Source organism: Aspergillus versicolor (genome assembly GCF_001890125.1).
Source record: "Aspergillus versicolor CBS 583.65 unplaced genomic scaffold ASPVEscaffold_1, whole genome shotgun sequence".
Taxonomy (NCBI): domain Eukaryota; kingdom Fungi; phylum Ascomycota; class Eurotiomycetes; order Eurotiales; family Aspergillaceae; genus Aspergillus; species Aspergillus versicolor.
The window spans coordinates 3,440,063-3,466,239 of NW_024467524.1; the positions used below are offsets into that span (position 1 = coordinate 3,440,063).

At 49.4% G+C, this 26,177-nt stretch overlaps 11 protein-coding genes across 11 annotated transcripts; 9 read left to right on the plus strand and 2 right to left on the minus strand.

Moving 5' to 3' along the window:
* Window positions 1-1,218: 1,218 nt before the first annotated feature.
* ASPVEDRAFT_122033 (MDR family NADP-dependent oxidoreductase) lies at window positions 1,219-2,253 on the plus strand (the record flags this gene model as incomplete). The annotated part of the gene is made up of 1 exon (XM_040805949.1): window positions 1,219-2,253. One exon carries the CDS (start codon window positions 1,219-1,221, stop codon window positions 2,251-2,253), a length of 1,035 nt encoding a protein of 344 aa, XP_040662861.1.
* Window positions 2,254-2,777: 524 nt separating this feature from the next.
* ASPVEDRAFT_120997 (CybS family protein) lies at window positions 2,778-3,671 on the plus strand (the record flags this gene model as incomplete). Its single annotated transcript, XM_040805845.1, has 5 exons — window positions 2,778-2,910; window positions 3,024-3,041; window positions 3,202-3,268; window positions 3,332-3,451; window positions 3,506-3,671. The coding sequence occupies 5 exons, from the start codon at window positions 2,778-2,780 to the stop codon at window positions 3,669-3,671; spliced, it is 504 nt and encodes a 167-aa protein (XP_040662862.1).
* Window positions 3,672-3,918: 247 nt separating this feature from the next.
* ASPVEDRAFT_122834 (nucleotide diphosphatase) lies at window positions 3,919-6,145 on the minus strand (the record flags this gene model as incomplete). Its single annotated transcript, XM_040806024.1, has 2 exons — window positions 3,919-4,832; window positions 5,761-6,145. The coding sequence occupies 2 exons, from the start codon at window positions 6,143-6,145 to the stop codon at window positions 3,919-3,921; spliced, it is 1,299 nt and encodes a 432-aa protein (XP_040662863.1).
* A 739-nt stretch (window positions 6,146-6,884) lies between these two features.
* ASPVEDRAFT_67896 (uncharacterized protein) lies at window positions 6,885-7,932 on the plus strand (the record flags this gene model as incomplete). Its single annotated transcript, XM_040815970.1, has 2 exons — window positions 6,885-7,005; window positions 7,064-7,932. 2 exons carry the CDS (start codon window positions 6,885-6,887, stop codon window positions 7,714-7,716), a joined length of 774 nt encoding a protein of 257 aa, XP_040662864.1. The 3' UTR covers window positions 7,717-7,932.
* A 1,936-nt stretch (window positions 7,933-9,868) lies between these two features.
* On the plus strand, window positions 9,869-12,030 carry ASPVEDRAFT_119370 (uncharacterized protein; the record flags this gene model as incomplete). The annotated part of the gene is made up of 2 exons (XM_040805691.1): window positions 9,869-11,797; window positions 11,866-12,030. 2 exons carry the CDS (start codon window positions 9,869-9,871, stop codon window positions 12,028-12,030), a joined length of 2,094 nt encoding a protein of 697 aa, XP_040662865.1.
* Window positions 12,031-13,579: 1,549 nt separating this feature from the next.
* ASPVEDRAFT_120187 (uncharacterized protein) lies at window positions 13,580-14,010 on the plus strand (the record flags this gene model as incomplete). Its single annotated transcript, XM_040805775.1, has 2 exons — window positions 13,580-13,738; window positions 13,798-14,010. 2 exons carry the CDS (start codon window positions 13,580-13,582, stop codon window positions 14,008-14,010), a joined length of 372 nt encoding a protein of 123 aa, XP_040662866.1.
* A 1,207-nt stretch (window positions 14,011-15,217) lies between these two features.
* Window positions 15,218-17,171, plus strand: ASPVEDRAFT_120349 (multicopper oxidase; the record flags this gene model as incomplete). Its single annotated transcript, XM_040805788.1, has 3 exons — window positions 15,218-15,494; window positions 15,562-16,036; window positions 16,094-17,171. 3 exons carry the CDS (start codon window positions 15,218-15,220, stop codon window positions 17,169-17,171), a joined length of 1,830 nt encoding a protein of 609 aa, XP_040662867.1.
* Window positions 17,172-17,244: 73 nt separating this feature from the next.
* On the minus strand, window positions 17,245-18,221 carry ASPVEDRAFT_873227 (uncharacterized protein). Its single transcript, XM_040818039.1, has 2 exons — window positions 17,915-18,221; window positions 17,245-17,766 (listed from the first exon to the last, which is right to left on the minus strand). The coding sequence occupies exons 1-2, from the start codon at window positions 18,018-18,020 to the stop codon at window positions 17,318-17,320; spliced, it is 555 nt and encodes a 184-aa protein (XP_040662868.1). The 5' UTR covers window positions 18,021-18,221; the 3' UTR covers window positions 17,245-17,317.
* Window positions 18,222-18,685: 464 nt separating this feature from the next.
* On the plus strand, window positions 18,686-20,595 carry ASPVEDRAFT_122775 (Zn(II)2Cys6 transcription factor; the record flags this gene model as incomplete). The annotated part of the gene is made up of 3 exons (XM_040806019.1): window positions 18,686-19,462; window positions 19,518-19,661; window positions 19,723-20,595. 3 exons carry the CDS (start codon window positions 18,686-18,688, stop codon window positions 20,593-20,595), a joined length of 1,794 nt encoding a protein of 597 aa, XP_040662869.1.
* Window positions 20,596-21,248: 653 nt separating this feature from the next.
* ASPVEDRAFT_49163 (uncharacterized protein) lies at window positions 21,249-22,241 on the plus strand (the record flags this gene model as incomplete). Its single annotated transcript, XM_040814128.1, has 1 exon — window positions 21,249-22,241. One exon carries the CDS (start codon window positions 21,249-21,251, stop codon window positions 22,239-22,241), a length of 993 nt encoding a protein of 330 aa, XP_040662870.1.
* Window positions 22,242-24,087: 1,846 nt separating this feature from the next.
* Window positions 24,088-26,069, plus strand: ASPVEDRAFT_24083 (uncharacterized protein; the record flags this gene model as incomplete). The annotated part of the gene is made up of 3 exons (XM_040809622.1): window positions 24,088-24,119; window positions 24,178-24,388; window positions 24,441-26,069. 3 exons carry the CDS (start codon window positions 24,088-24,090, stop codon window positions 26,067-26,069), a joined length of 1,872 nt encoding a protein of 623 aa, XP_040662871.1.
* Window positions 26,070-26,177: the final 108 nt, after the last annotated feature.

The following is a 26,177-nucleotide window of genomic DNA, read 5'->3' on the forward strand; positions in this document are numbered from 1 at the left end:
GCTGATGGCAATGGAAGAGAGGGAAAAAAACCCAGACGGAACTTCTTATCTAGAAAATATCAACTGGCAGAAAAGTCGCGGATTTGCCTGGAAGGCGGCGAAGGGAGATACTCGCGATAATTGGCCATCGCACGCTGACTACGGGGAGAGGCCTCTAAGATCTAGGCGAAATTGGGGGCGACTCCATCGACAGATCTATATCCATTGATCATTTTGATTATCTGCCCTGACAAGGTTAATTTCAACATCATGTTTTTTTTTTGGCTCTGAGTAGGGACTCTCAGTACGTAAGTACGTATTGCGCCTGACCGGGCCGATCTGTCGGAATTTGCTGCCTCAGGCATATAGTCGCTTCAGCTTTGAGTGTTTGCTTTCCAGTTTACATCTCCTCACTACTACTAAAAGGGAGGGGGGTGTTACTTACTTGTACGTATAAGGACGCCAGGCTCCTCTGGGCCCTTCTCAAGGAATTCAGGAATCATTTTCTGGTCGGCAATGGCGCGTTGTTGTCCACTGCAGTTTGGCTGGAGTTCGTAACCAACATGAAGTCGCTTTTTAATTATTATACGAGGACTGCCAATCGTCGCTGCGTCGGAGCTCTGGATCTGAAGTCTCATTCTCAGTTAATTTGATGTCACAACTTGATGCACAACCCGAAGGGGAAAGAGTAGAGGGAGCTTTTTCTTCACCGACTGCTCCGGTTTCTAGTTCATGGTGACCTCACCAGCGCCGAGGGCGATGTCTCCTCCTTCAAGCAATACCCCCGAGCTCCAGATGGAGTCCATCCTCGGTTCTTTCACCAAGAAAGTGTCTTCTTGCGGCGCCATCACGCAAACGATCATTCTGACGGCCCGTTCACCGAGATCCTTGTCATTTTATACCAGTTAATCTAGCATTATCTTCGTTGCTACGCGCCACAATACCGTTTTCGGAACCAACTCCAGGCATAACCACTGGGCCACACGTTTGAGATCTGCTGTTCTGGCTCCCTTTCTCGAGAATGTTCTCGAGGTGGGATCATGCTTTATAATCCGCAGTCTGAGTCTGCACATTTTGGCTCTGCCCCGCTCCATTCTGGAGCATACCGAGGAACTTATAAATCCAAAACATTCCATGCCGAGAGGTTCGCTATTCTGATATCATCAACTCACATCTATTTCTAGACCTAACTTACGGCCCTGTCTTTGCTCTTACGTATCTTTGACACCTCTAACTACAATGGCCACAAATAAAGCTCTCGTCTTCAAGAAAATCCCCGAGGGATACCCTGTTCCCGGGGAGCACCTCGTCATTGAGTCGGCTTCATACGATGCAAACGCAGCGGCACCTGCGGACGGCGTTTTTTTGCAGTCGCTTTACACCAGCTTCGATCCCTACATGCGAGGTCGTATGCGCAGCGCTGAAGTCAAATCTTACGCTCCCCCCTTCTTTCTCAACAAGCCTATTGAAAGCGCAACTATCGCCAAGGTTGTCCGTTCCAACAATGCCTCCTACAAGGAAGGCGACCTTATCATTGGACGCCTACCTATTCAAGAGTATGTCTCGGTAGGCGCTGATGAACTGTCCCGAATCCGTCCCCTCGAAAACCCACTGGGTATCCAGGACATCAGGGTCTTCTTGGGTGCACTAGGTATGCCGGGCTTGACGGCCTACTCCTCGCTTTATGAGATTGGCCAGCCAAAGAAGGGAGAGACGATCTTCGTCTCCGCCGCCAGCGGTGCCGTCGGTCAGTTGGTCGGTCAACTTGCCAAGCATGAGGGACTCAAGGTCATCGGTAGTGTAGGATCGGATGAGAAGCTCGACTACATTATCAAGGACCTCGGGTTTGATGGCGGTTTCAACTATAAGAAGGAAAAGCCTGCAGATGCTCTAGCTCGCCTGGCCCCTAACGGCATCGACATCTATTACGAGAACGTTGGAGGCGAGCACTTGGACGCGGCACTGGGGGCGATCAACAACTTTGGCCGCGTCGTCGTCTGCGGTTTGATCTCTCAGTACAACAGCGCACCGTATCCGATCAAGAACATCAGCTTTGTCCTTACAAAGCGTCTGACTATGCGCGGGTTTATTGTCGGTGATGCTGGAATGGGAGACAAGTACACCAAGGAGCATCAGGAGAATGTGCAGAAGTGGATCAAGGATGGCTCATTCAAGACCCTCATCCACGAAACGGAGGGCGTTGACAACGCGGCGGAAGGGTTGGTCGGCATTTTCCATGGAAAGAACTTGGGCAAGGCTGTCTTGAAGTTTTAATGAGTGATGATAATCATGGCAAGTTGGCTTGTATGGTTTTTGGGCGTATTTTCATAGGATAGATGCTGCTTGAGGCGCAATAACATCCTGCGGGTTAATTCTCACCCTCGGCAATTGAAGAATTACGCCAATATATTGATATTGAGACTGGTAGCATCTTTTTAAACGGATCCTTGTTTGTCATAAAACGTCTTAAAAGGGCGCAAATGGTGTCAGGTCCCTCTGGATAGGGACCCTTCTCAAATATACAAAAGGAAAATATAGAAATGCAGAACACAACTCTCATCTCGTGGCTCGTGCCGTCGCATGAACGACTGGATTGCCGACAGTCGGCCAAATTCGGCTGGGCGGAGGGTAGCCAGCCAATCACCTGATACGTAATGTGATGACTGCATCCCGAGCGGACTCCCGAGGTTCCTGCGGAACTTCGACTTCACGACTGTATCTTCTGTTCTGTGTCTCCCAGTGCGCTGAATCGCGGAAAGAGGTCAATTTTTTTCGGCGTTAACACCAAAATTATCACAATGGCTTCTCTAATGCGTCAGTCTTGCCTCTCTGCCTTCCGGACGCCGCTGGCGACCCGGAATGCCGCTGGGGTCTCCCAGGTCGTGGCTTTCCACGCCTCCGCGAAGAAGCAGATCCTGCCTCCTGAGCCTCGTGAGTCTACCAGAACTGTTGCTTTGTCGGATTTCTAAGATTTGGAGGGTTTATTGGGCATAGCCCAAGAGGATGCGGGTGTTAAGAATGATGCTAATCAATTCTCAATATAGAATCTATCCGGGGAACAAGTACGTTAAACTTTCACACCCATCCTCGCGAGTCTGGCATATGCAATCTGGAAGAGGAGAAAATCGAATATTCGAGTCCTATATGTCGATAGAAAGATATGCGGAATATCTCGAGAAGCACATCACTTGTTGGACGGATATTAACTAGCCTTCTACATAGTGAACGACCCGGCTCCTATCCCTACGCCTCACCCTTCGCACGGCAGCTACCACTGGACTTTTGAGAGGTGCGCCGAACTCTCGCGGATGTCGCAATATATATTCAGAACTTTACTAATGTCGTTAAATAGACTGGTCGCTGTTGGTCTGATCCCTCTTACCATCGCTCCTTTCGCTGCCGGCTCCCTCAACCCTACGACGGATGCCATTCTCTGCTCGCTCATCATCCTTCACTCTCACGTTGGATTCCAGTATGTCTCACATTGGCTTCAAATTCATAATGCGAAAATCTAACGCCTCTGCAGGGCATCTATCATCGATTACTTCCCTACACGCCGTGTCCCCAAGACTGCTTCATTCATGAACTGGCTTCTGCGTGGTTTCACTCTTACCACGGCTGTTGGCCTGTACGAACTTGAAACAAACGATGTCGGTCTGACAGAGACTGTCAAGCGGATCTGGAAGGCATAGACTGAACATGTTTGGTTTCTCTCTTTTACCCATTTTTATTTTCGTCACTTTATATCAGAGTTATTTTCTATGTTAGGGCGTCTGCCTTTGTATATTTTATCTGATTTTTTTATCGGTAGCCTAACTCAGGATAGACCTTGATCTCACTGGGCTTGAAATGTGACTATTTCCGGATACTTCCCTTCCATTTATAACCCACTGGGTATCTCGAACGTCTTAACGTCTAAACATCGATGCCAAATAACACTCAATCTTCTTCTGACTCCCCATCCCCTTCCACTTCTCCTCCCAACAGATCGTCATCATCTGCCTTCGCCATAACCTTCTCAATAACCTTCAATGTTGTCTTTAACGGCAGCCCAATAACATTATCTGCACTCCCATCGATCTTTTCCACCAAAATACTCCCCAGTCCCTGCATCCCGTACCCTCCCGCTTTATCAACCCCTTCCCGCGTCCGCACGTAAGCCAAAATCAACTCATCCGTCACCGCGCCATCAAAATTGACATTTGTCTCCTCAACCGCTGTCTCAATCGCATACCCGGGATCCCGCGCACTATCTAGCGGCGCCATCGCCACAATTGCCGTATAGACTTTATGTGTCTTCGTATCCCTTAAACTCTTGAGCATAGCAATATGGTGCGCCTCCGAGCGTGGCTTTTCCAATATACTACCCGATTGAGGCTCCACGACGATCGTATCCGCTGCTAAGATGAGCGCGGGTTCGCCCTTTTCTTCGTTGACGATCTCGCGTGCGTACACATCTTGCGCCTTTTGCGTGGCCGTTGCTAGGACATATTCAAAGGGTTGCAGGCTGTGGGGGAGGTCTTCGGCGAAGTCGGACGGGATAATTTCGATGTTAGGCAGGCCCAGGTAGGAAATTATTTGGCGGCGGCGCGGGGATTGTGAGGCAAGGACTACGCGCTTGCTGCGAAGGTCTTGGAGCACGGGAAGAGGGAGAGGCGGGGGTGGTGGGAGTTGGCGTTTTGAAGGGACGAGTGTTGGAGTTGTGGCTTCATAGGCCGGGGGTAGATCGTCCGAGGTGGAGAGGAGCGGTTCTTTTTTATCGTCGGGCATGGTGAGTTGATCTGTTCCCTTGGGCGTTTCAGAAATGGTGGTAGATTTTGTAGTAGGTGGAAAGTTGCGAACGAGGGGCAGATCTTAGTATCCGAAGCGTCCCTCCAGGCTTGATCTGACTCGCCTTGAAGAATCGGTGGGCGGTGAGGCTGGGCACCTGGGGTTTATGTATTGCTTGACGACATCTCTGAAGGAATACTTCCATCCTATATCAAGCGAAATTTATACTGAGAAATCGCTTCTTCGGTCAAGCCATGGTATGTCGGTACCCAAGTACCTGACGATACGTAATACTCTCGGCAACACCGAGGCAATAGGATGCACGGTTGGATGATATTCTCTATAGGCATGGATTTGCAGGAACTAATTGGACTTGTTCAGATAGATCTAGATATATACATACATATCAAGATTCACCTGGACTTTATGTGCTCTTTGGTTCATAATTCCATGCGCTCACGCAATAGTTGGCTATGTCGTGTGTCAACCCGGAGTTTTATTCCAGCAACCTCCCAACAAACAATAGGCCTTAAGAGAAATGTGCACTGATATTGTGATAAAGTAGAAGGAAATCGCACACGGATAATGGATTCCAAAGTTTGAGAAGACCTTATCCCGCAGGATACCTCATACCATGCTTATACACCCAAACGCCATATCATTAGAACCTTTGTAAAAACCGTTATCATGAAAAATGGGGTACATATACATCCCAATTGTACTCTGTATATCGAGAATAAGTAGGGCTGCAAAGGAAATGCATCGTCCCATCGTCTCCCCTTACTGAGGACCGATTGTAGCTCACGCCCCTTTCGCTTCTCTTCGCTGAATGTCCCGAAACGCGTCGCGGTGGGTATACGACGGAATATCAACGGAAGGCATTATGTCGTTTCTTGCGTGAAAAGGATTTGAAACCAGCCATAAAACTTAAACCTGAAAGCCGGCGAGCCTCGGCATCGAAGGGATTGCCGAGGGAATAAGCAACTCAAGGTCGCATATCGTCGTTGACACGACCTCCTCGGCGTTCAATTTCTTCAACAAGATTTTGACGCTCTTGGATTTGTTGGCGGATAAAGTCGACCGTCTTCTTCAGAACAATGCTCTCGCTGCGTCCTTGGCCCTCAAGGCCAGGAACAAGCTCGGTGAGCCGGTCAAAGCCTTCGCGGATTGCTGCGCGTCGTTTCTGTTCAGAGGCAATGTGGTTGTTCTTCTTTTCCTGCTCCGTCAAACGAGGCTTGTCCCTTTCGCTAGCACCCCCCTGTCGGGACGAGTTCGTCGGGGTAGAGGAAGAGCGATCATGCCGTTCGTCCGCATTTGTTGATGCGCTAGCCGCGATCGGGGAGTAGGATGGCTCAGAAGAGCTTGCGAGGATGGGAGGCTGCTGCGCGGACGGCATGTTGCCTGGTTTTTCTCAAAGAACGAGTGGAAGAAGTGAGTGTAGCAAAAGAGCGGGTCTCATGTGACGGCGAGTGTGACCGACGAGAACAAAGTAGCACTGCCAAAAGGGCACGAAGAGGCAAATAAATGGACAGATAAACGGTAGAAGAACGTATTTTGAAGGGGAAATGGGGGTAGAGAGGCCAGAGGAAGGGAAGACTTTGGTCAAGGTGTCAAACCAGGAACTGCGACATCTCGAACCCTCAAGATTAGGATCACTTTAGCGTGCGGAGAAGTCGACTCGTCCCGACTCCCTGATCAGCCCAAAGTCCATAATTTATCCACCCGCAATCAATTCCTCAAACGATGGCTAACCGAATGGATACTGGCCAATTATTCAGGCTAGCCTCCAAATCTCTGCATCCATAATAAGTTAGTGACCCAAACGGACGATCGAGGCCAAACTCTCCCCAGACTTGGCTCCTTCACATCCTTGACATGACTCGGCTGTGCATTGTTCAACAATGAAAGTGACCTATTCTCTTTCATTTTAATTATCTCGATGATTTCTGGATACCAATATCCTATACCTCTTCATGGATTGATGTTTTCTGACACATGAAGTGAGTGAGGTGTACCAATTGGTCCGCGACGGGTCTCCCTCCACTAATACTACCTATGACCTCATCTCCACATACCTCGCTACAAAAAGCGACCAGTTTGACGTGAGAAGCGCACAACCACCCCTCCGTAACAACATGGACCGGCAAGAGTCTCTGCATGGCTCCTGTATGTGTGGGCGAAATCAATATCTGATTCAAATTCCTGACAATGTGACCGACCACGCCCGCGTCTACTTTGACGGCGGCAGGGACAACCGTACGTAAACGTTCGAATTTCTGAGGGGTCCATCTATCCTAACGCGATCGTTATCTAGGGAAGTCCTATGGCACACCACTTACTGCCTGGCTACGAGTTCCTCTGAATTGGTACCAATCCCATACCCAATCGTTCTTCCCCGACGAGACGCATGGCACCATCCGTCGTATCTTCTCGCCACAGCATGCACCGCACACGCAGAGGGTATTCTGCGGCTTTTGCGGATCGCCGCTTACATACTGGAGTGAACACCCTCGCGACGAGGCTGATTTCATGTCCGTGACTATTGGCAGCTTGTACGGCGAGGACCAGCGGCTATTAGAGGACTTGGAGCTTCTTCCCCAATGGGAGGAATCCGAGTCCCCAGGATCGACAGCGGAGGAAGAGGAACCAACTTCTTCCGAAGTCCCCGTCTCCAAATCTTCATCAACTCTCGTTGTGCCACCAGACATTTCCACGTCGGATATCGCTCGGAATTATAGGCATGGAACCACGGACGGAATTCCCTGGTTTGAGGAGATGATCGAAGGGAGTGGACTGGGTAAATTAATGAAAAGAAGACGCGGCGCCGGGGTAAGCGATGACCAGTCGACTACCATAGAATGGGAGGTGAGTGAGTGGACAAGCACAGGATCAAAATCGGAGAGCTCGTCCGCTCATACTGCAGGGAAAAGAAAACGCGGTGAGCATACTGATATAGTTGATACTTAATCCTTGATACTATAAAAGTGCTCTCCAAATATAAGTAAACTCATACCAATATTGCTATAGTAATATTGCGTTTCTGATCCCAGCCCTATCTCACATTAAATAATACAGAGAAGAGGTTAATTATACAAACTTTAGAATAACCAAGCTATTTAGGTGACTAAATACATAGCTAGGATAAAAGCTAGATAAAGAACTGGAACAGCAAAAGAAAAGGTGCCTCAGGCGTGCTGCTATTCACCAAGCTAGCTTTCCCAAAGAGGTATCGCTTCGGATGCTGAGTTGCCAGACCTACACAAATGTGACAGCCACCTTTGTTTGTTCAGGAATATACAACACCGATAATATAAGCATTTTATTCTCTTTAAATTCTGTTGGCTATTTCGTTGCCTTTTGTTCCAGCAAACACTTTATCCCAAATACCCAATGCACTTCAGCTATGGATGGAATCCAGATATCTGGAAGATACAAGCTCAGACAAACACAGCCTCTGGCTGGTGATGAAGCAGTCAACCGCTGCAGATGGTCGTATCCAGAGTGGTGTAGTGAATCCTCAGCCCAAGGCTTGTCGAGCAGGCATCCATTCGTATGCCGAGTATCAAATCTCTCTCGAAACTTAATGAGGTATGTATGGCTCATCGGTTTAGCCGGCAACCCAATGCACCCCTTTCGATGATGTGACTAAGCTGATTGTGCCAGAGACTGAATATTCAGAATATCCGAATCGACATGAACCAAAACATTGTCTCGAAACTACCGGGTCTAGAAATGCATCTCGGTTTCGGCACATAAGCTATTCCAGTTAGCCAGTCGAATAGCCTTAAGGCCTGGTCGGGAAAAGGAGAATGCTAGCACTTCTCCAAATGCCCTGCACTCTATGTCGACCGCTTTAGCAAAAGTATATATGGCGTATACGTTGTCGTCTGAAAAAAATGCGTCAATTTTGAACTTTCTGCCAATACGGAATGCCGTTCAAGATCGGGGGCCTTCAAAAAGATGTATGTCCCCGTACACAGCATAGCTGGACCCTGAAGAGGAAAATATGCCACCGGGGAAAGTTCCAACAAAGTGGATGAGATATTATTCAGCGTGTTATGGGTATGAGAATCAGGCGCATCGAAAGACATCTTATGAGTCGGCTCAAATTGCTGAGACAGCAAAGGTATTAGTGTCATTTGTTATTGTGGGTTAAGCTAACATTTAGAAACTCAAGCATGCATGGCTTGCTTGTTAGAAAAGTGCTTAACAAGCCTCAACTTGTCAAATCCCTGAAATCCATATCAGTTCCAAGTGCACACCAAACAGGCTGAACCCATGTAGCTCCAAGGTTACACAGGCATATACCTACAAAGAATGGATGGAGGATAAGTGCTTTCCTTGCATATACACATCTTTGCACTATAAAGAAGAAAAAGATCCCTTCTGTTGGTATCATTCTAGGTGCAGAGATTTCGAGGTTGGTGACTTCAGCAACAGTGAACCATGAAGCTCATGCGAGTTGTTTCTCTTCTCCTGCGACTGACTGGCTAGTGCCGTCGCCATAGTCTTTTCAAGCCAAATACACAAACACTCTCTTGAAATATAACGCCGAGAAATAATTCACAATATTTATCTGCCAGCAACACTTCCCACAGACAAAAACATTCCTTCCCTCCCGCTTTCCCCCCACCCACCTCTCTTGTTCCTCCTTCAGCTTTCATACGTTCCCAGATAACGTGTTAAGCTACATCTCTCGGTATCTTCCAGGGCTGTCACTGCTTGTCGACGTCTGAACCCTTTCAGCAAGATGTCACAGGCAGGAGGCTCGCCCAAGAAAAGCCCTGTTGACGACTCTAAGGCAGCCACCAATATTGCGGGCGACAATGTCCGTGTTGATGACCATGGCAGCTACCAGGAAGGTAAGTTGCTATTCTATACCACTAGAACCACGTTCTGCTGCGAGGATAAACCACCATGGATTGGGGTTAAATGCTGATGAGACTCAAGTAGAAGATTCCACTAAGGCTCCTGAAAACACAAAACAAACCTCAATTTCTGCCTATGAAAGTGCACCTGATATCGGTTCCCTCTGCCGTGGTGATGGTAATGGTAAAAACAAACAAAGTAGGTCTCTCTATACGCCACCTTACTGGCGTATGTTGCTAACACTACAGGTATGGCAGAGAGCGAAAATGTGTTGTTAGGTGCCAGGACACCCGGAAGCCCTGAAACTCAACCCTTGTCGAGAAATAATGATGATTCTATCGGCTCACGTATTCCTCGCATTACCGCACCAAAGCTGGCAGGAATATCGTCTACTGTTAAGGGGCTGAGATCTGGTAGCTCTATACCAGTTGCCGTTCACAGACGTAGCGCCGAACAGCTACGTGCTTCTATGCAAGACACACAACATGAGCCATCTCCAAAAGGGGTTCGACTGGTTGAAAAGCCTCGTGGGCCTCGCCCTCCGCCAACTGACCAGGCACCCATTCTTACATCTGAATCAACTGAAGGGACGGGCCTCAAGTTCGCTGAAACTTCTTCATCGGCGTCGGTTTCGTCTTCTGATACCTGGGATTTCCCAGATATCGGCGATCCCGAAAGACCGCCTGTTGCGTTTACAGGTGAGTATCGCGAGCGTGTCCTGGGACCTCTCGGTAATCAAACTCGTGGCCCTACCTTAAGAATTACTTCATCTGCTGAGAAAGTAATCATGGGAGACGCTAAGCAGGAGTCGTCGAGCTCTTCTGCCACTCAAAAGAGCAGTCCCTCACTCCTACAACGCTTGGGCAAGCTCACTCCAAACACCCCGAAAAATTCCAAGATCCCAAGAGATGTTACTCCTGGATCGAAGGGAACACAGGGCTCGAAAATCAGTATCGGTAGCGGCAAAGAGAGTACTCCAGTCTCTCGCAACTTCTGCCGCCCACAGATCTCTATGGAAAGTATTTCGAAAAGGGACATCAGTGGTAAAGAGCTGTCCATTTCGCGTAAACCTATCAACAAGTCTAGCTTGAGCAGCCTCCTCTCACCAAGCTCAAAAAGCCTACACTCTGATGAAGAACCTATGGTTCCGAAAATCCCAGATCAATATATTTCCGGTCAGGGGCCCAGCGTACGTAAGGTTTCTAACAAGAGCCTTGAGCTACAGACTCCAGGAAAGGCAACGCCTGAGACCAAGGGCACACCATCAAACCTTGAACTACAAGCTACTCCAGAGACTGTGATAAAGGCTGGCACCATTTGCCCTCGTCCACCTAGGTCTTCTTCACTACAAGCCTTATCCGATTTTCCTGGTGTTTCTCATTCAGAGCAAAGCTCCGCCAATAAACCCTCGAAGGTGATCACGAACCTAAGGCGAAACGTGACTTTCAATGATATTACACCCTTGGCTCCGAGCGAACCTCATTTCAGCCCGATTCCGGACAAACACAGACTTCCAGAGTCGAAAAGTAACCACCTGTTAGGAAGTTTCCGCAACATGTTCAAATCCCGAGGCGGTGCAGAGGCACCGGCAGCTGCGAGCGAAAATAAACACCCTGGCAGTGTGAAAGCTATGGCGAAGGAAAATTTGGACCGTAACGACTCCGAGAAAACCGCTAGACCAAAGACAAAGTATGCCACCAGGCTCTCCAGTGGAGTTGGTTGGAATAGAAGCGGCCGGAATAACAGAACTAGGGCTGAATCACCAGGTACCCCAACCCCGTCAGTTCCCCGCCTTTTGGCGCCTCAGAATCGCGGTTTGGACAGTAATATACCATCTTTTGCTCGGCCTACAACATCAACTCTTACCAAGGCCACGCCAGCTCCGAAGGCAGCTCTGCCGGTCAGTGTGGAGTCCCAAACACGCAGACCCCATGTACGGACAGCCTCAACCGGAAGCCCTCACCGTTTGACGCGTGGACCCAAGCGTATTGCAGGAAATCTGTTGACTCCACCGTCTCAGAAGATCATGGAGTCACCCAATTCTGCAGTTGGCGACGCACCGTTGATCCTAGAAGCCAAGACTTACTTCGATTTGGAGAGGATCCGCATCTGCATAGAGAAGCTATGTGAGAAAGTTGGAGAATTGTCCACCTCGCTGGAGAGGGAGACAGCGATTCGCGTAAGGCTTCTTGCTTTTGTTTCAATGTGGTTTGACGGTGTTTTCGGATTACTAACGACTATCATTAGCAAGCTCTTACCCTTCAGCAGCAACTCGCGGATTATCAGAACCTAGAAAAGATGACAATCCAGACGGAGATACTTGCAAAGGAGAAAGCCTTGGAGAAGAAGGTTGCTGAGGATACCCTTAAGACCAGCCTAGCCGAAATTCAGGCCCAATTTGAGCAGGACTAAGGTATGGACCTAACCTTTCTCCCGGGGGTGCCATTCACTAATGGAGATACAGTTCACTCAACTCTCTCTTGCTCATCTATTTATTACAATGTTTTGAGTCACTTTCTTGTTGTTTTTCAGGCCCGTTAACAAATCTCCCGATCTTTGAATATCCAAGGAAATCAGCCATTGGAGCACAAAACATCAAAACGCCAAAAACAGACGAAAAGGTAAAAATGCGATGAAAAAAAAGGCAAAATAAAATAAAATAAAATCGTCCAAAGAATGACCTCTTCCTGGAGAATTTTGCTGTGAGATCTCACTAGATCTAATGGCTTTTGGCTTCTATGCCATATCTTTCCACCCCCTTGGTTCACTTTCGTTTTGACACCCCGACATTTGCACTGCCATTTTGGCGGAGAATTAGGGAAGGTTGCTATCGAGCGTCCAGATTTAGAAGGCGATTGTGGACTTGGGGATGCAGGATTGAGCCGAGACACATTCTCCAGAATTTCTTTGTTGTTTGCATGTTTCAAATCTCTCTTCACTCTATCAAACGGACAAAGGGCCCAACGCACATGAGGAAAAGATATGTACGTAAGAATGGAATCTACCAGGCATTTCAGTCCACAACCAGCTCAGTATCAAATGGCTACGTAGTTGAAAGCTAACGTTGGGTATCTTGCAAACGCCCTGGGTCAGAGCCCAGATGGACACTGAGAGCATGTGCCCTTGGAATAATGACTGAGTTCAACCTACTGCCCTGTAGAACAGAACGATTTCTAGTTAAATCAGAGCCATAGTTCTTTCGAAATAGCCATTTGATCAGTTTACAATGACTCGGCATATTTGAAGATTCCTTTCACTTCCCAGGCCGTTCTGTAGCTCTGCTGAGACACCATGACCACCTATATATATTCTATATCATAAAGGCGAGATGCATAGCCAACATGGACAATTCTATCAGCTTTCATTAGAATGTACTGTCTAGTCTTTAAAGCCCATGACTCCAAGCACCTGGGAGGGGACAGTGCCAACGCTACAGCCAGCAGCAGACGTGCCTGCGCTATTTGAGTGAAATAAACCCCATCGGACGACCACCAACTCGACCTCAGTCTCACCTGGCACTCCCTCTTCTACACTCCTTCCATCATCCCCAACACAAACCAACAAGAGTCAACACAAATATCCAGTCATGGGAAAAGGCCATAGGTATCAGAGAAGCTCGGTATAGTCCCCTGCGTTCTATCCCTTCCACTCGGTTGTTTCAAATGTAAATAGTATCAGCAACTGATTTGTATTTAAACAGAGCGGCAACACATTTGGCTCGTACAATTCGTCCTACCGGAAGAGAAATTTCTCACCACGCGACCTACCAATTCCCTTCCATGCGTCCCAGGATATTGGTCCTTTCGACGGGCGTCACAACTCGCGATTTGGCTTCAGTCCTCCCGGTCCTCCCGGTCCCCCAGCACCTCCTCAGTTCGGGGGCTGGTACCCGCGCCATGGCCGTTCCGCTGGAAACGTTGGTAGCCCGCCTCTCAGACCGTTTGATACTACTCTTCCGGCCATGCCGTACGATTTGCCGCAATCCCGACCCTTTTATCCTCCAGTTTCGTACGCACATGAAAGGGCGTTCAGTGGTCCGTTCAGGAGGTCGGCAGAGGGATTCCATGACCTCCAGAACAAACCGTTTTTGGACGAGTGTCGCTCTCCCGGTTCTTATCAGGTACAGAGACCATTTCCATAAAACCCAAATAGCCCATCACTGACAATACTCTCGCGTAGGTTTACCAGGAACCTCATTTTGAAGCCTTTCCCCAGGCACCATCTGAGCAGGCGTGGAGTGGAGAGAGCCCATGTGAATTGAGAAAGCCTTTAGCTCAGGGCAATAAGCTTCGCGGAGATGCGCCCGAGTTTGTCCCACGTGGAAAATGCGCTGTCAACGAGGAATCCAGGCCGAAAGTGAAAAAACCTTGCTGGCTTGTGGTTTCTGGTTAGGGGTTCCTCATACTATGCCCATATGTACGTCTTGCTCGATAGCTTCGGCGCTTTATCGTTGACGAAACGGGGGTTTTGTTGTCGCTTACCTCCTCGAAGAATATGTTTTTTTAGTAATCGTTTCATCCTCAGCTCTTCTACTGTCTCTTTTTGCTTCTTTTTCTATCTTCGAATTGTACAATATAGTTATGCACTGTTCAGGTACACTTTCCTCAGAATTTTATACGTAGTTCCGACGGTGTAAACACGCAACACATCATTGCCAGCAGTCCGGGGAGGCCGGCAATGTGGATCCCGATCATTCTTCCTTCAACAATCAACACACTAGAAGAGAGGGGCTTACTATTACCTCCTTCCCTTCAGGGCTATTATTGCTGCTGTGCGTGCTGATGCGGAATTCGGAGAATTCATTTCAACCCCTGCGCGCCCGGCATTGCCCATCCTTTGTGTTTCCGCGTTTCCTGCGATTTTCCCGCATGGCGGTCCTCTTCTTGGTGCTTCATCATTCCAGAAGCTAGAGCCCTCGATCTTCGAGGTTTGCACTGCGGTGTGCGCGCAATCGGCAGCTCGGCGGGGCATCTACTCAAGCACCCTTATGCTAACTAACGAGCGGAGGCTCACGAGTCACGAATAGAGCGGGTTTGGTCCGCACGGTGCGAGCGCGCAAGTGCGAGCTCAGGCGCTGAATTATTGCACCATCCTGAGATCTGGTGATGGGCAAGTGACTGTAAGGCGGCAAGGCCCCCAGGAGCCAATATCAAAGATTGGTTGAGAGGCTTCCACGCCATATCCAGAGGCTGTGAAGCCAAGCCGTCAGCTCAGCCTCGATGTTCAGCCTCCGACTAGCGACCTGGGTTTCGAGTTCAGTCCTCTGTTGTCGACCAGTCGGCATTCCTTCAATCCTTTGGGCGAGGGAACCCACAGTTCGTAGGAAATGATCGGCAAGGCCCTTGCTCTGAATCCAATAGATCGGCCCAACATTGGTCCAAGTCCAAGATATGGGCTTCCTCCAGCTGTCCTATGCGTGAGAATGCATGCCAGGGCTGTTGTCCTGCATGGCCAGAAGTTTTCTTTTTGCAGCATGGAGCCCCATATGCACGTCGAGCGTGCTTTGTGGCAGAGATTTATTTCTCTCGAGGCGTCCCCCGGTTTGTCCGGTTTTTGACTCTGCATATCCCCAGCTTGATTGTTTCTTTGCTTCTGCAGCATGGGTCTTCTGCGATGTGGCTTGGCGTTGCCCATCTTACTGCTTTACTTTGTAGCATTTGTTTATGGCCACGGTGAAAACTTGAAGGTGACCGGAAACACGGTTTCGTTCCAAATCAACTTAACATGGGAAAACCGGCAACCAGCAGGGATTCATCGTAAGATGATCCTGGCCAATGGTCAATTCCCAGCTCCGTCTTTGGAGTTGAAGCAAGGAGACGATGTCGAGTTCTTGGTTGTCAACAACATGCCGTTTTCTACGACTGTCCACTTCCATGGTAACCCTCCTAGACCTAACCCACCTTGGCAGGATTATGACGGTGTCTGACACTTTCTGCGCGCTAGGCATTGAGCAGCAAGATACTCCATGGTCCGACGGTGTCCCGGGTCTCTCGCAAACGCCGATTCCCTCCGGAGGTTCGTTCCTCTATAAATGGAGAGCGACAAACCATGGAAGCTATTTCTATCACGCCCACAAGCGCGGTCAACAGGAGGATGGCCTTTACGGTGCGATCCATATTCTTGCCGCTGCGTCTGTTGAGAGACCCTTTGCTTCGATTTCGAGTGATCCGCACGAACTCAAAACCCTCGAGAAGGCGGAGAGCAGATCTATCCCAATCATGCTGTCTGATATACGCCAACTGACCGCTGAGGAACTTTGGGACGCTGAAAAGGCAATGGGCCGCGATGCAATATGTGTGAATGCTTTGCTCGTGAACGGTAAGGGGTCAGTTAGTTGTCTAGGAGAACAAACCCTAGACCGGTACACTACCTTAGCGCAAAGGGGGGTTCTCGGAAACCAAAGCTTGACTGATATTGGGTATGGCTCTATTCCTCAGACACAGGGTGTCACAGCACGAACTAATAATTCTCCCAGATGCCTTCCGCCAACGAATAGTGTCGCGCAGGGAACCTTCCAACACAATCTCAGCGCCATTCCTCCGTCAGTCTTTTCGGGCTGTGTACCAAGCCGTGGCCCGAGAGAACGGTTCTATGTGAACGCTGCCGAAACATATGTTAGCTACGACCTAATCAGCTCGGCTTTCGTTTCGACAATTACGTTCTCAATCGATGAACATCCCATGTACGTTTATGCGGTTGATGGGGGATATATCGAGCCGATGTTAGTGGATGCGATCACCATCACCAACGGCGCGAGATACTCGGTATTAGTCAAGTTGGACAAGCCAGCAGGCGACTACACTATTCGCGTGGCGAATACTGGCGTCAATCAAATCGTGAACGGCACTGCACTAATGACATATCAAAATGGTAGCCATATTCTACCCCAGACGCAACCTTCAGTTCCATCCATCGACATTGTTGGAGCACCTACGTTACCAATCCACACTGTTTTAGATGAATCAGCTATCGTCCCGTTCGCTCCCCAGAATGTGGCCCATGCACAGGTGGCTCAAACACATATTCTAACTCTTGAGCGCTTCGATCAATCCTATACCTGGACCATGGGCAACTCCAGCTTTCCTCTTGCCTTGGAAGAGGAGTCGCCGCTTCTCTTCAACCCTGAAAAGGGTCGGAAGAACCTCACCATTAGCACCCACAACGGAACATGGGTTGACCTGGTATTCGATGTGGCGAATGCCCTCCAACCCCCTCATCCCATCCACAAACACTCCAACAAATTCTTCGTCATCGGACAGGGCGAAGGGAAATGGAAATACTCTTCCGTAGCTGAGGCTATGCACTATATTCCCCAGAGCTTCAACTTTGAAACTCCCCAGATCAGAGATACCTTTGCAACCCCTCCGGCTGCGACTGGCCCGACTTGGTTAGCGATTCGCTACCATGTCGTTAACCCTGGGGCGTTCCTGTTGCATTGCCATATCCAAATACACCAGAGCGGAGGTATGGCGCTGGCCCTCTTGGATGGGATTAATGAATGGCCTGAGATTCCGGACGAATATCAACCGGCAAAATCTGGGTTACAAATATGATCCCATCACGAAAGCGATTGGTTTTTTTTTTTTTTTTTAATCTGACGAATACCCACCAATAGCATAATGTATATAGCGTTTGGGCTTGTTTGTTAAGCATATATATAATAACTACATGAAGCCAATGATACTATTAACACCGGTTATTAATTGTCCAAAATATATATATATATATTATATAAATGTCCAGGAAAGGCTCCAGCCTTTATTTGAAAATTCAAATTATCGAGGTGCCAGCACGAGTAAGCTGAAATTATCACCAGCTCACTCTCTTTCCCACTGGACAAACCTTCGAATACACCAAGTCCAGCTACTGACAGAACGTCTTCATCCGATCCTAGGGCTCCCATATCTACTGGCTCCTGTTTGTCTCCACCCAACTCGTACAACTGGCCATTGGTATGGGATTTGACCAAGTAGACATAATGAAAATCGACTACATGTTCGGGACTTTCGGGGACTTCCGAGTCGCCTTGCTGGGCTACGGACTTATAAACGGCATCTAAATCGACGTCTTCTTCAATGACCCGGGCGCGTTCCGATTGACTTAACGGCGCGCAAACTCCGAGCAGACGAGATAAATGCGAGTTGGAGACTAAGTCAATTTGTGAAAAGACCAGTATGTACTTTGTAAACCGTCACAGATGCATCTTGCGAGGAAATAACAATTCCTCGGCTACATGATTTTTGGATGTTCAATTTAATTTTCATTTTTTATGGCCTTTTTAGAAGGTTCCACTCACGGATACTATCCCTCGCATCGCCATTGCAGGCTGCATGGAGGGTAGCGGAGAGTCCACAGGCATTGTTGATGGTCTGCTTGTACCACACAACATTAGCGCCGTTCATGTCCTCATTCCTACCTTATTTCGTCCTTTCTTGTGCCTCTAGTTTCTCATCATAGTCGCTCGGCGTTGGAAATGCTAGGACTAAAGCCAGCGCGGGGCGTGGGGTCATGGCAAGAAGTTCCGGGTCGTCCAGGGACGATACATCGTGGAATATTAGAGGATGGGAGACCCCTATCTGATGGATAAGATGTGTAAAGAGTTTTAGAAGGATTGCATTCAAGCGGAATGTAATGTTTTCTGTAGGCCATGGGCTATCTCTCTCTGATGCCTGATAGAGACCAGCGACGCGGACGAACTAATTGAGTTGGCGGTCAGCTGGCGGTGAGTGTAATTGCCGCATAAAACAACGTTCTTGGTGCCTGAGGCGGAGCAACCCCCCCTGACCCAGCCACTGACTGCGCGGGACTTCGTCAACTCGAGCATTGACTCGCCGAAATCGCCTGGGGACGCGGTGTGCCCCCGCTTGAGGCGGGCACCTCTTGAGGCTTGACCTCGGATGTGAGAATCAGTGGGCGCTATCCCCGCACTGGTTAGCGACCTGCTCGCGCGTTCGCACTGCTTACCCTTTCTTGTAACATCTCTCAACTGCCCCCCGTCTGCATTGTGCTTCCCCCTCCCCGATTCCTCCGGCGGACCTCGTGCAAGGCCCCGCCAACCCAGATCAAGATGGTTTTCTGCGGCAAACCAAGTAAAGGTTGCGGTGAATGCCGATCTCGAAAGATCCGATGCGATCAGGGCCGACCAACCTGCTCCCAGTGCACTAAGGGAAACCGGGCCTGTCCCGGCTATCGAGACGAACTGTCACTTATGTTTCGGGATGAAAGCCAACAGGTTGTACGAAAAGCGAAGACAGGTTCATCTGGTCGACGCTCCAAGAAGAAACAACCCGCTGCTGCCGTCCCCAAACCATCTCCGCCCCTGTCTGAGTTGCGCAGCAGTAGCACCAGCAGCCCCGAGGCCTCGTCTGCCGGGAAGGCGAGTCCGTCGACGTCGATACAGTCGCCGTCGGGGAATACGAGTACTGACATCTCTGAATATAATGACATCGATGAAGTGCAGCTGATCAACGGGGACCAACTGCAAGCGCAAGACCTCGCATATCAACCCTGGAAGGTACAGCCTTCGTGGAAACTGACTGTAGATGAAGCCGTCAACTACTTCCTTCGGCATAATGTATGGCCTGGAGAGATTTTTATGGTGAATTTCGAACTCAAATCTCCGGGCCACCCGAGCGCGACCCCGAGCGAACAAGCGCAAGTGGCCGCGCTTGTGTCTGTGGGGACGGCTATGCTCTCGCGTGTGCGACGATCAAAAGAACTGGAGCTTGCTGCTGAGCGCGAGTATGGCCATGCACTTACGCTTTTGACGCGGGCCGTTTGTAATGAAAAGGAATCGAAAGCCAATCAAACACTGTCAGCAGTTTTGTTATTGGCTATTTTTGAGGTAAGGTTGGCTTTCCGAGGTGCCTGACAAGTTGAAATTAATGGTAGCCCCGCAGGTTATCACGAGTCGTTCTATAATGAGTATTGAAAAATGGACGAACCACATTAAAGGGGCTGCAGCGTTACTCGAATTGCGGGGTCCAGAGCACCTCCAGAGTGAAGAAGGGCTTAAGCTCTTCGTCCAATTAAGATTTCAGATTGTATGTCTCGGAGATTTTCCATCCACAATCAGAGAGCTAACATTCATGAAAAAAATAAAAGATTACCAGCTGCCTTCAAAGAGGAATGGCAGTGCCTGAATCGCTCTTGGAATGTACCAAGATTGCGATGTATCTACGGCCACAAATAGATGCTTACTGCGATCGCTTAATATGTATAGCCGGAAGACTCTCCAACCTGCGGGCAGGTATCATCCATTCAAAATCCCTGACAGACGCAAACGAAACGTTGTCCGCCGCATACGCTGTGGAAGCAGAGTTGTTGGCATGGGTAGCGGCCGGTCCGCCCGATTTCTTATATAAAACGTACGACTGCTCGTCGGTCGAGGAATGGGTCAAGATGTTTGGTTACAAACCCTTCCCATATAACAAGCAATACCACGTATATCGTGACCTATGGATTTGTCACACGTGGAACCAATACCGCTGCGCGCGGATAATTGTTTGCGAAATCATCCTTAGCTGTCTCCGCCGACTCTCCGCTGCCTCCCCCACCATGGCGATGTCCAAAGAGCTCCAGAACCACTGCGCCCGAATCCGCAATGTTACACGTGAGCTGGCAAGTGACATCTGTGCCAGTGTTGCGTACCACCTCGGCGTAGAGGGTGCCCCAGGATCCGCATTCACTGTTCCCACCAATTACTGCTATGTCGGTGGAATGCTCCTTCTTTGGCCCTTGACGCTTGCTGGGGGCACAGAGCCAATAGATCACCCGCTCCGTGTGTGGATCCGGAAATGTCTGCGGCTCATCGGGCACAGCATTGGTATTGACCAAGCCTTGGCCCTTATCGATGTCTTAGAATCAGAAGCTGGAGTGTTTGAAGGCATGGAGGAGACCGAGGACGGAGTGATCTTTCGGGCCTCAGGCGACGCGAGCGCCTATAATCGGATATTGATTGGGACGTGGAACATTTAACTGCGGGAGTCATTATCTTTGCATTTAGCATATGCCATTTGGATCTGGAACTTGGGCTGAACAAGGGCTGTGTTTAGCTTTACATGATGGGAACTGGTCACGGAGCCCGGGCGCAATAATGAATCATCACTAGTATTTAGTTTGATGGTGGGAATAATATCGGCGTTTGTTTTCCTTTTTGTGGCTATGCTCAAGGCAGGATCCCAAAGTTTTGGTAGCAGGCAATGCGGGCCTTACGAGGAGAATGGTCTTAGCTCCGCCACCCCTCAGCCTTGTGGTACCGTTGGTACAAAACACAGCCCACCGAGCATTGTTGTGACTTCTAAACGAGCTTTCACTGTTGCTATGGGGCCTTTCTGTAAATTGTAGAAATCTATGCCCTTCATTGAATGGTCCTCATTATCCGTTTGACGCCAGCCTTTGAAGAACCAACCACAATGTCGTTTTGTGAATGAACCTTGGACGCCTTGAGAGAGCCTTGTATTTGGGTATAAAGTATAGCCTAAGGCATGACAGAGTGCAGTTTGCAAACCAGTGAGGTCTTCACTTTTTTAACACAACTGTTGCATACTCCCTTGTTCACCACGAGATTCCTCATGCCTTCTCTGCGGAAGCTTTTCTCATCTTCTTCTCCTCAGAGCTCAACTGTAAACATGGGCAATTGTCATTCTTCGCAAGAGAAACAGAGCGCGTTTCCTGCTCAGCCCAGGTCCGTCGGAGCCTCCAGATCCCTGCACTCGCACGTCCCATCTCAGCCCTACGGGATGCAGAATCACAAGCCGTCATATCAGGACAATACTACCTCTGGAGCGGATGTCTGGTCGCCTCCCTCATACTATAGCGCCACTGCCGCTGTTCCAGCGACCCCAGCACCTGCAGCAGGCACTTCCACCTCAACGGGATTCGCCCCTAACGACACGCAGTACTCGTTCCTCAGCACATTCGACACCATATTCCTCGTTGATGACAGCAGCAGCATGCGTGGTAAACGCTGGCGCGAAGCCGAAGATGCCATCGCTGCCATCGCTCCGATCTGCACTCAGTACGACTCCGACGGAATCGATATCTACTTCCTCAACCACCGCAACCGCCCCTCTTCAATCTTCGGCGGCGATGACGGAAGACGAACTGCAAACGCAGGCGGCTACCTGAACGTCACCGACGCCGCTGGAGTCCGTGAGATCTTCAAATCCGTCCAACCCAGCGGCGCTACCCCAGTAGGGACTCGCTTGCATAACATACTCTCGCCTTACTGTCGGGAGCTCGCCAAGTTGACTAACCAGGGCCAAGAGTCGGAACTCAAGCCGCTCAATATCATTGTCATTACGGATGGTGTATTTACAGACGATGCAGAGACCGTCATTGTTAACGCGGCCAGGCAACTAGATCATCCCAATGTGCAGGCTGCGCCATGGCAGGTGGGCATCCAGTTCTTCCAGGTGGGCAACGACCGTGCTGCTCGGGAGTATTTGGAGGCTCTGGACGATGAGCTTGTTCGCAGACGCAGCAACGATGGAATTCGAGACATTGTTGATACAGTACCTTGGAAGGGCGAGAAAGGGAGGGTGCTCAACGCCGACGGCATTCTCAAGTGTGTTTTGGGTGCGGTAAACAAAAAGTATGACAGGACGGTGGCTTCGCGCTGATTTTCATTTGTTCTTGCCTTCTTCCTTCACGCGTTTCTATTTTAATTGATATCTCGTGTTGTATGGGCGGCGGTCAGGCTGTTTTATTCCAGGCGTTACGAAGGAGTTTCGTCCAGGTTGTTTCTTTCTTTAGCGTCTGTGGTGTCGCAGTAAGCGCTGCCAACCTGAAACTTGAGTCCGAAGAACTCAGAACTAGCTAGTTAAGTAGGCAACCTCGCGTACTCGTCGAGGTGGTGCAAGAGATGGTCCACTGTGCGCGAATCAACCAGAATATTAATGAATACCTCTTCACTTTAAACTCCACAGTAAACAACGTTGCTCGTGCTAGTAGAGGTGGAATCTGGAATGACATTTGAAACACGACTATTTAATTTCCCTAGCCGATGTCATCGCGAGGCTACCTATGATCTCACTGGCCCGAAATATGAGGAATTTCTCATTCAGCATCAGGGGAATTTCTCCAAACGGACGCCGTGATTGGCAAATTAAACAATAATTTCTGGTCGTGAGAGAAGGATCTTCGGCCAGTCCAAGCGTCGTTCGTCAGTTTCAGCGCAACGCACTCTGGTTCGTTTGATGAGCGATTGACTCAGCACCCAATCCCTGAAAAAAGGAGAAGCTGGTCGATCACAGACCTCGCAGTTCCAAACTCCAGTTGAGTGGCAGTTCACCAGGAAACGTCAGCCATAATCAACGTGGACGCAAGGAACAACACTCCCAGGACGCATCATCATGATTTCCTCCAGTGCAGACTCCAGCGCTCGCTCTCCACCTGAAGCGCCCTGCTAATGTTCGGTAGTCTCCCAGACTACGTCCTGTTTTTGCCAGGATCCAACTCAACCATGTGGCGCTCCGTGCTGACGATCTCGCTATTTTCGCTAGTTAGCTCCAGGCCTGAACGTCGTCAGCTCGCGCCATCCATGTTGGTTCATCCGATAAACACGCCGCTGTGATGGATCTAATAAGTTTAATTCTCTCGCTAATCTCCTTGAAAATGATGACGGCTGCCTTTTGGGTCTTGATCTCAGTCAGTTCTCTTGCTGAGGATCCAGTCAATCGCTTTGTTTGGTCCCCACGGCCCACCAATTTCTTTTTTGCGAGCTGCTAGCTGGACGTCGTCCCCGACGATCGATCCTCTCCGATTTTGTCTCCCGCGATCGCTGATCAACTTATAACTTGACCTCATCGCTCGACCCGTGCCACGTATGATCCTCTTCGTGTCAACAGTTTTGAAACTCCCGACACCTGCAACAAGCGCTGGCCCTTGTCCTTGTTCTCTCCAATCGTCTCTCGCCCGCTGGTGCTGTATCCGCATTGTGGGCGCTTACAGACAGCTCGTCCACCCTCACCATTGGCCATCAGCTCTCCTTGACCTCCTCGCCCACAAATATCAGGAACCTCAGTTTCAAGTCCCTGCAGGCACCGCGGCTAATGAATCGTTGACGTCCAGAAAAGTCCGAATCTAAAAATTGCTCGGATTGTTCTGGCCCCTTTCGCTGCTGCTTGTTGTTATTTTTGTCTGCGACGAGCGCTGTGCCGCAGGTTTCGCAACCCTATATCTCACCTTTCAGCCGTCAACTTTGATACTTTCTTTTCCAACTTCGAAGGCGGCACATTTGGCAAACTCGTCTATAGCCGTCAAGGCACCTTTCCTTTTCCTTTTTCTTTTTATTCAATCTCTTACCAAGCTGGTCTTGGATAACGCTCCTTTAAGCGCTGTGTTAATACTGCGATTGCGTTGGGTTCGCTCCTTCATACTCGCGCGATTTTTCACTCCCTTTCGTCCTTATTTAGCGCGTTGCTTTGGATTTTCATTCCTTTGCTGTTGACTATACATTGTTTGGCCATGACGTCTACTACATTGATGACATTCTTACTGTGGGTGCACCTGAAACCGCTTGGACCTTTGGAATGCTGCTAACTATTTCTGATACAGATGCACGGGTCCCCACGTCCGCTCGGTGAAATTGCTGGGCTCCTGGGATAACTTTTCGAAACCGTACGCCATGGAAAGGGATAAGCGTATGGGTGCTGGGCATTGGCGTGGATGTCATACATTCACAAACATAACATATGACGGGCCGTTAAATAACTCGGCTCCGGTTCGCTCTGGTGGACTGAAGATGGGCTGCACCTATTGGTACTATGTTCGTCTCCCCAAACCCTTGACCATATTCCACCATCTAATGATACACTTAGTATTTGCTGGACGACGACGTCGAACACTACAACGAGGCAGAACCAATGACAACACACTGTCCATTTCTACCTGGCCAACCTGTCAACGTGATTCAAATACCCATTGTTCTTCCCGATACGACTTCCACTCACACATCAAGGAGCCCAAATGTTCAAATGCCACAACAGACTATGAATCCCGAAGATAAATTTATGAACCCTCGGGAGCCTCCAAAGCCCAAGCCTCGTCTCCGCACCTCCCCACAGCAGACACCAACATCAAGTTTGTCCCTTAGTACCTCTCCACGAGGAGCGACCAACAGGGGCTCATCTCAACCGGCCCACGACGGTCCGAAAATTCGACACCCCCGCAATGAGGAAAAGACTGCTCGTTCCGTCTCACCACCGAGATCAAGAGGTCTACGAGCTGCCTTCCACCAATTGAATGGCCCAACGCCTCGTCTTTCGCCAATGGTTGATCATGATAGGGGTATAACATTTCCAGCCATTATCCCCAACACCTTGGCCCCTCCGCACGACAATCGCATTCATGTCCGAAGCCAGTCAAATGATAGCTATATGCGTTCTCCTTCTATTGGCAATATGGCAGAGTGCCGTGGCGGAGACAATCTTCCATTCCGACGCCCTGTGTCTGCGCGGGCTCATGACTCCGCGTCAATGACTATTCAAGAACGACGCGCTTTGAATACCAAGGCTCCAATTGATTCTACGCCAAAGAAAGCTCTGACTCTACGGCCAAAGAAGCCATGGCTTGGTTCGGGCAATCTCCATAGTCATCTCGTGCAACGCCCTGCTTCTACTCCTTCTACTCCCTCCATGCTTAGAAGGCCATCCGATCCGGCAACGACCCCTCAAGAAGCCACGCCTCTAACCCCAGATACTGTGATGAACAAAAGACTTCCCACTCTTCCGAACTCTCCTTCATCGGTCATGGATGAGGCGCTGCGCGATCTCGACGAGAAGGAAAAGGCATTGGACATGGAGGCTCTGGCGAGCCATTTCTCGGACTTCACTGAAACTAGTTCTACCGACGGGGGAGATCTATGCGAAAAGAGCCGTTTCTCCGAGTGGAGCACCGATACTGATATGGTGTCTCCAGAATCTATGGTATCCTCTTCTACGTTCAACGAGAAACAGAATTCTCCTGAAATCCCAACAATGAGCATACCAGAAAGTTCCACTGCCCCCGACGATGGCGAGCGCAGCAATCTGAACACGCCACATCTGACTGCGGGCTCGAATCCGTCTCCTGCTCTCTCAGAGGACACTCCGCCCATGGATTTACCTCCCCCTCGTCTCACTGTCGCCTTATCCCCATCTGAGCTGAAAATCCCTGGTCTCCACATCAACGAAGAAGAGGAGCTGCTGGAAAGCAACCCCAAGCGCCATGCGGCTCTCTTTCAAGCCATGGAATTAAAAGGCCTTGGCTTATCGAGTCCCCCCGCAGACAAAGGTCAGTTTTCTGAAAGCATCGATGGTGCCGTGTCCAGGGACAAGAACATTACACCTACAAATGATCCAACTCATTACAGCAAGTTCCTGTCCCAGTCTGCGACGATGAAGGAGATGATGGATGAGCTGAGTTACTTGAAAAACATGATCCAATCCGGAGGTGCTCCGGATTTGTAAGGAATTTCTTTTTTTGTGTTCTTTTATTTCGGAAATAGCATTGCGAGCATATTTGTATTATATATAGCATGGCGATGGAACGGAATGTTTTTTTTTTTTTAGATATTT

Bases quoted from the DNA above. Each gene is read 5' to 3' on its own strand.
- ASPVEDRAFT_873227 (XM_040818039.1), bottom strand. From the start codon at position 18,020: ATGAACGGCGCTAATGTTGTGTGGTACAAGCAGACCATCAACAATGCC. The intron at 17,767-17,914 runs GTGAGTGGAACC...AAATTGACTTAG, and splicing joins CGATGCGAGGGATAGTATCC to TCTCCAACTCGCATTTATCT.